The following is a 7,233-nucleotide window of genomic DNA, read 5'->3' as shown; positions in this document are numbered from 1 at the left end:
GTGAGTGACAGCAAAAACGAGAGAGAGAGAGAGAGAGAGGAAAAGAGAGAAACCAAGCTGCCAGTTCAGGGACTTGAACCACAGTCAACCATGTGTGAGTCCAGCATCCTTAACCACCACACCACTTACAGGCCCCTGGACAGCAGAGCTTTAAAACCTCTCTGGCCTGGAGCTGGCAGGTGGTGTGGTGGTTAGAGGTGCTGAATTCCCACATGGCAGACCATGAATTGAGTCCTGGACCTGGTGGCTTGCTTCCTCGCTTCCTCCCCCCACCCCCGGTCAAATTAAAAAATAATAACAAGTGGATTTGATTTAATAAGTATATATGTATTTAAAAAGATTATACTGTCCAATAGGATAACCACTTTTTTTCTGGAGAAGTTTTTGCTATAGGGCATGTGCGCTCGCCAGAAAGACAGAGAGAGACAGAGAGACAGAAAGCGAGAAATCACCCCCCAGGAGGGATGGCCATGCCACAATCCCTTCTCCTCCATTCTCTTCTCAGGATCTTGGGCACACATGCACACACACCCAGCATGAGTTTAAGCCACTGGGTCCGGGACTCGAACCACAGTCCAATACATGGGAGTTCAGCAACAGAGCCATTATGCTGTTGGTCCCTCAGTGTGATTTTCAAGCCACCAGTACTGGAACTTGTATAGCATTCGGCCATGTGAGAGCACCTTAACCACTATGCCAACTGCTGAACTGTCTACTAGTAGTTTTTATTTTTTTTAAATGTTATTTATTTATTCATTTTATTTTTTTAATTTCACAGAGAGAGACAGAGAGAGAGAGAGAAAGAGGGAAACTGAGAAAGCAAGCCACCAGGTCCAGGACTTGAACCATTGTCAGCCATGTGGGAGTGTCCAGCACCTTAACCACCATGCTACCTGCTGGTCCCTACTAGTAGTTTTATATTGTGAGGACTTACATATATTTTTGGGGTTTGTTCCTTTTTTAAAAAATTATTTTATCTAACTTTATTTATTTTAATGTTACCAGAGAGGGACAGAGAGAAAGAGAGAGGGGGGAAAGTGAGAAAGCAAGCCATCAGGTCCGGGACTTGAACCATGGTCAGTCATATGGGAGTCCAGTGCCCTTAACCACCATGCCACCTGCTGTCCCCTCTTATTGTGGTTTTAATCTGCCACAGAGAGAAAGAGACAGTGAGAGGGAAAGTGAAAAGTGAAATATCACCCCTCAGGGGGATGGCCACACTGCAATCCCTTGTCCATTCTCCTCCCAGGATCTTGGACACACACTCACCCGCACCTGGTGTGAGTTTCAAGCCAGCCAGTCCAGGACTCAGGACTCAAACGGTGGATGGCCATGTGGGAGTCCAGCAAGGTAACTGTTATGCCATCTGCTGTCCCCTAAACAGTTTTTTTTTTTTTTTAAAGAATTATTTAACTTTATTTATTTAAATTTGACCAGAAAGGGACAGAGAGAGTGAGAGAGACAGAAAGTGAGAAAGCAAGCTGCCAGGTCTGGGACGAACTCTGATCCCCCATGTGAGAATCCAACAACTTTAACCACCACATCACCTGCTTGCCCCCTAAACAGTTTTTGTATGCCTTTTAGCTATTCCTAAGTCTTCTTTGAAGAATTGTCTATTCTATTCATTTGCCCATGTTTAAATTGTATCATTCATTTTCCTATGGGTGAGCTATTTGAGTTCTCTGTATATTCTGAATATCAATCCCTTGTCTGAGGGATAATTTGAAACTATGTCTTCCATTTTGATGGCTGTCATTTCACCCTAATTATTGTTTCCTTTGCTGTGTGGAAGCTTTTTAGCTTGATGTAATCTCACTTGTCTATTTTAGGGATTATTGCAAAACTACATTTTAAACTGTAGATTTTATTTATTTATTTATTAGAATTATTTTATTTGGGCTAGCAGGTAGTGTGGTGGTTAAGGGTGCTGGACTCCCATATGGTCAACTGCAGTTCGAGTCTCGGACCTAGCAGCTTGTTTTCTCACTTTTCCTCCCTTTTTTTCTCTCTCTCACTCTGTTCCTCTCCGGTCAAATTAAAATAAATACAGTTAAATAAAATAATTCTATTTATTTATTTAGGAGAGGTTTTTGCTACAGGGCGTGTGTACTCACCAGAAAGACGGAGAGAGATAGAGAGACAGAAAGTGAGAAATCACCCCCCAGAGAGGATGGACACGCTGCAGTCCCTTCTCCTCCATTCTCCTCTTGGGATCTTGGGCATGCACGCACACGCACGTACATGCACCCAGCATGAGTTTAAGCCACCAAGTCTGGGACTTGAACCATGGTTGACTACATGGGAGTCCAGCGACATAACTATTATGCCAACTCTTGGTCCCTCCTTCTTCCTTTTTATGTGGCTACTAGAAAATTTAAAATTACACACAGTAGATGGCGTAGTGGTTACATCACTGGATTCCCACAGGGCTAACTGTAGTTTGAGTCCTGGACCTGGTGGCTTGAAACTCAGGTTGGGCACATGTGTGTGCATAGCCAAGATCCCAGGAGGAAAATGGAGGAGAAGGGATTGTGCTGTGATCATCCTCCCTGGGGGGTGATTTCTCCTTTCCCTCTTACTATCTCTGTCTCTTTCTCTCTGGTGAGCACATGTGCCCTAATGCAAAAACCTCTCAAAAAAACCCACACACATGACATGCATTATCTTTTTATCATATAGTGCTGTTTCAAAGCATTTGCAAAGAATTGTTCTTTATCCTCCAGCACCAAACACTGCTTTTAGTGTCCAGTGCCTAAGCTAGGAGGCAGGTGCTCAGAGACAGCACTATTTCCTAGACAGGCTATGCCAGGGAGCACTGTCACTCAGAAATAGTTTCTGAAAGCTGTGGTGGGTGAGGTTAGACAGCTGGGCCCGCAGCTTCAACCTCTAACTCCAGAGAACAGAGACCCTCTCGGCAACCTATACCTCTCCATTCTCTTGCTCTGCTCCCAGAAGTCTCTCTAGCAGATAGTTACTGGGTGGAAAGGGAGGAGGGTACCACTTGTTGGGGGCTTCTTGCCAGGAACTGAAGAAAGTCCAAGAGGAGGAAGACCAATCTGGTAAAAACCTGCAGCTGGCTCAGCAATCAAAGGAGCCTCAGCCAGCACCCATGCAACAGAAGCAACCACCAGTGCAGCCACCACCAACACAGCCATCATCTCAGCCAAAGCAACAAAGTGCCCACGACCCTCTTGCTCAGGGCATCTCCAAATGCCAGCTCCAGAAGGATTCTCGAAGGCCAGCCCCCCAGCTTGGCTCAGAGAATACCCAGCAAGCTGGAGGGCAATCCCACTGTATGAACAACACCTTCCATGGGCAGGTGAAAAGCTTTGCTGGCTCAGGTCCGTGAGGTGCCTGGGTGAGGGGAGGGCCCCATGCTCCATCCCAGCCCTATGGTCCAGATCCACACCTGACACTCCACCCTCGCTGACTCTCCCAGCACTCAGCCTTCACCTCCTGGGTGGCCACTCTCTCTGGGTGGGTCTGTGACAACCTAGATTGCCAAGAAGTCTGCCAGCTTCTTCGGAGGGCAGCTGAGCCCCTCTTCCAGGGTGAAGGTGACAGGAGGTAGGAGTGGTCAGAGGGTGAGATATAAGTTGTAGTCTTAACGGATATATTAAATCCTTTGAGTTCTGGGAGAAGGAACCACAGCATGGCTTCCTAGTAAGCAATCTTCAGGGTGCCACACTTAATCTATGCCTTGCCCCAGGTAGGGGCCTGCCATGTTCTCTTGCCCTCAGAGTCCAGCCCTGCCTTGTTTGATTCTTGGAAACTGTCAGATGAGTAACTTGTGCTTTGTTTGTTCACCAGATTTCATGAATCCATGCCAGTCTAGCCCTACCCAAAACACCAAGTATTCACGACTCACGGTGAGACAGACACACAGAGTAAAAGGCAGACAGACTGGCTGAGAGTCTGAGAGTGTGCTTGCTTGTGTGTATAGTCCAAAGAGGCTTGCTTTCTTTTTCCTTTTTTTTTTTTTTTTTTTTTCTGCTATAGAGCACATATGCTTGCCAGAGAGAGAGAGAAAAGTACGAAATCACCCCTGGTGTGGGGGTAGACATGCTGCAATGCAATCCCTTTTACTCCTTTATCCTCTTGGGCACGCTTGCACAAGTGCCGAGCATTGTTTTCTTTCTTTTTAAAATTACTATTTTTAAAATTTGGCCAGAGAGAGAGAGAGAAATTGAGAAAGTAAGCCATCAGGTCCAGGACTCGAACCACTGTCAGCCATGTGGGAATCCAGAACCCCAACCGCTAGGGCATCTGCTGGCCCCCCACATGGTTTTCAAGTCACCAGGTCTGGGACTCAAACCACACATTTGGCCAGGTGGGTGGGATCTAGCTACCTTAGCCTCCATGCTATCTGCTGCCCCCAGCAAGGCTTTCTTAGCAGCAGTGAGGGAAGGGGATCGAATTTTTTTCAAAGTCACTTTTATATGGCTCATTCCTCCATTCCTTGCCCCTATAAAAGTGTTGAGGTAGGGCCTATTGCTCACCAGACGTGTGTGCATGCAAGCCCAAAATTTTGAAAGAAGGGAGAAATGGAGAAGAGATTGTGACATAATCACATCTCATGGAGGTTCATTCCCCTCTGTCACTCCCTCTTTGTCTCTCTCTGGCAAGCCCATGAGCCCATTGACAAAGGTTTTTTTGTTTGTTTGTTTTGTGTGTGTGTGTGTTTGTTTGTTTGAGATTTTTGCTGGGATCAGCAGATGGGTGGGGTAGTGGTTATGTTGGTGGACTCCCACATGGCCAACCTCAGTTTGAGTCCCAGACCTGGTGGTTTGAAAATCACACTGCAGAAAGGATTGTGGCATGGTCATCCCTCCTGGGGGGCGACTTCCTGCTTTCCCTTTCACTCTGTCTGTCTGTCTCTATCTCTCTAGCAAGTGCACAAACCCTAAGGCAATAAACCTCTAAAAAAAAAATCTACAAAACCTAACTCAATAAAAAAAGTTAAAAAAAAGTTTTCTTTTTGCTATTGAGTACATGTGCTCACCAGAGAGACAGAAAGTGAGAAATCACCCCCCATAGGAGATGGCCACGCCGCAATCCCTTCTCCATCCTCCTCTTGGGATTTTGGGCACACGTGCACATGCACTCATGGTGAGTTTTGAGCCACAGGGTTTGGGACTTGAACCACAATCCTCTGTATGGGAGTCCACTGCCTTGACCACTATGCCACTTGCTGGCCCCCAGGATGGTAACTCTTAATGAAAATACAAAATGGTGGAAACTTTGGAAAGATTTCTCTGACACAGGGGCAAAAGTGCTGCTAGCACTTTTAGGATAAGGACTGGGCTGGTACTTTGATTCCTCTGGCCTCAAAGAGCTTAACACAGTGTTCTGAACCTGCAGCCCAGAAATTGCTAACTAACTTGTTTTGCTTTCCATCTCTCCTTCTTCTCAGTCAACAAACTACATACAGCAGTGGTGATCCTGAGATCAACTCTAAGACCCTGCTAACCATCACCAAAAGACAAAACAAAACAAAAAACCAGATGAGCAGCACACCTTCTTACCGCACGTCTCCATTCCAAAAACCAACCACTCTGGAAGAGGAGGCTAGCTGTGAATAAAATGTGATTTCTTCCTGCAAAGAATCAAGAGACCGGTCAGATTTATGAATCTAGGAGAAAAAGGGCTGGACGACCCATGAAGGGGAGGGAGAGGAATGGAAGGCAATTACACGCTTCTCTGGCAAAGCCATTGGGAGAACTTGGTGTTGGGTCTCCCATGCCTTGAAACTCCTATTACTGCTGGCCCTTATTCAGCAATGCTGGGACTATGAGGGGTTCAGATTTATGATTTGTCTCTGGAGCCATCATCCTTTCCCCAAGTTCATGCTTACTGAGAAATAGCTTGACAAAGGAGGGGCTGCATCACACCAGAGTAGACCTGGGGCAGCAGTGACAGAAGCAGCAGGGAGAAATACTGCCCCCATCCCCTAAGCCTATAATGCTTCTTGACCTATAGGCAGGCACTCAGCTACTAAATGGATGATGGTGACAGGGACAGAGAGAAAAATCTCAAGGGAAAGGGGGATATAGGCTCAGGGACAGGATATCTCAGTCTGGGAAGGGAAGGGGTCTTACCTATTAGAATCCTCAGGCCTCTCCCTTTCCAGGCCTCAGTCTTTCCATCTAGCAGAGACAACTAAGAGGCTCCAAAGGCCCCAGGCTTCTCTCTCACCAGGCCAAAGTGGAAGAAGGCAGGCCTGGGGGACACTAGGTGTCAGCCTATGGGAAGATGCACGCCCTGGTAATCTTTTCTTCCTCCATCCTGAGGAAGGCAACCTATCACTTCAATTACAACCCAGGTATAGGAATCAGAGAGGTCATTTCATTGTAGCCTGTACAATGTCACCTTCGGGTTAGACAGAGGGAGCCCTGTCTTAGTTGAACCCAGGAACATTTCTTTCTTTCTTTCTTTCTTTTTTGAGAGGTTTTTGCTATAGGGCATGTGCACTCACCAGAAAGATAGAAAGTGAAAAATCACCCCCCAGGGGGATGGCCATGCCACAATCTCTTCTCCATTCTCTTCTTGGGATCTTGGGCAAACATGCATATGCACATGCACCCTGCATGAGTTTAAGCCATTGGGTCCGGGACTCGAACTGTGGTCGACTACATAGGAGTCTACGCCATCTGCTGGTCCCAACAGGGAACATTTCCTTAGGAGAGCTGTCAGGGAAGGCATTGGAGGTAGGGGTGACTGTGAACCGGAATATTTAAGTTGATGGTGCAGTCAGTGGTAAACTTAACTGCAGCACTGGAAGCCACATGCCTGACCATGGATTGGGATCCCAGAATTGAACTGAAAACACACCAGGTATGTGCATATGAGCCCAGAATCCTGACAAGTTAAGAGGGCTGGGGAGAGGGGATTATGGCAAAATAAATCATGTTAAGGGTGCTTTTTGTTTTTTAAAGATTTTTTAATTTTATTCATTCGCTTCTTAAAAAATAATTATTTAATTGCATTTATTACTCTTCAATTTGTCCAGAGACAAGAGTGAGAAAGCAAGCCACCAGATCTGGGACTTGAATCATGGCTGGCCATGTGGGATTCCAGCCCCTTATTCACTTATTTTGACTAGAGAGACAGAAAAAGAGGGAAAGTGAGAAGCAAGCCATCAGGTCTGGAACTTGAAGTGTGGTCAGTCATGTAGGAGTGTCCAGCACCCTACCTACCATGCCACCTGCTGTTCCCCTCATTTATTTATCATAG

At 46.3% G+C, this 7,233-nt stretch overlaps 1 protein-coding gene across 3 annotated transcripts in view; it reads left to right on the top strand.

Annotated features, from left to right (window-relative positions):
• Positions 1-5,624, top strand: part of CCDC200 (coiled-coil domain containing 200) — a 6,977-nt gene extending 1,353 nt beyond the window's left edge. Inside the window, exons 1-4 of one of the 3 annotated variants that reach the window (XM_006156091.3) lie at positions 1,316-1,350; positions 3,023-3,341; positions 3,811-3,869; positions 5,414-5,624. In XM_006156091.3, the coding sequence (XP_006156153.2) occupies positions 1,327-1,350; positions 3,023-3,341; positions 3,811-3,869; positions 5,414-5,440 (429 nt within the window). In that variant the 5' untranslated portion in view covers positions 1,316-1,326 and the 3' untranslated portion in view covers positions 5,441-5,624. Of the gene's footprint in view, positions 1-1,315; positions 1,351-3,022; positions 3,342-3,810; positions 3,870-5,413 lie in introns of those variants that run through there. The other 2 variants (XM_006156090.3, XM_006156092.3) reach the window with 2 other exon arrangements.
• Positions 5,625-7,233: the final 1,609 nt, after the last annotated feature.

The sequence above is a fragment of the Tupaia chinensis genome, unplaced genomic scaffold (genome assembly GCF_000334495.1).
Source record: "Tupaia chinensis unplaced genomic scaffold, TupChi_1.0 Scaffold000477_2, whole genome shotgun sequence".
NCBI classification, from domain to species: Eukaryota; Metazoa; Chordata; class Mammalia; order Scandentia; family Tupaiidae; genus Tupaia; species Tupaia belangeri.
The sequence above is the reverse complement of the archived record's forward strand: the minus strand, read 5'-3'. Positions and strand labels throughout refer to the sequence as shown.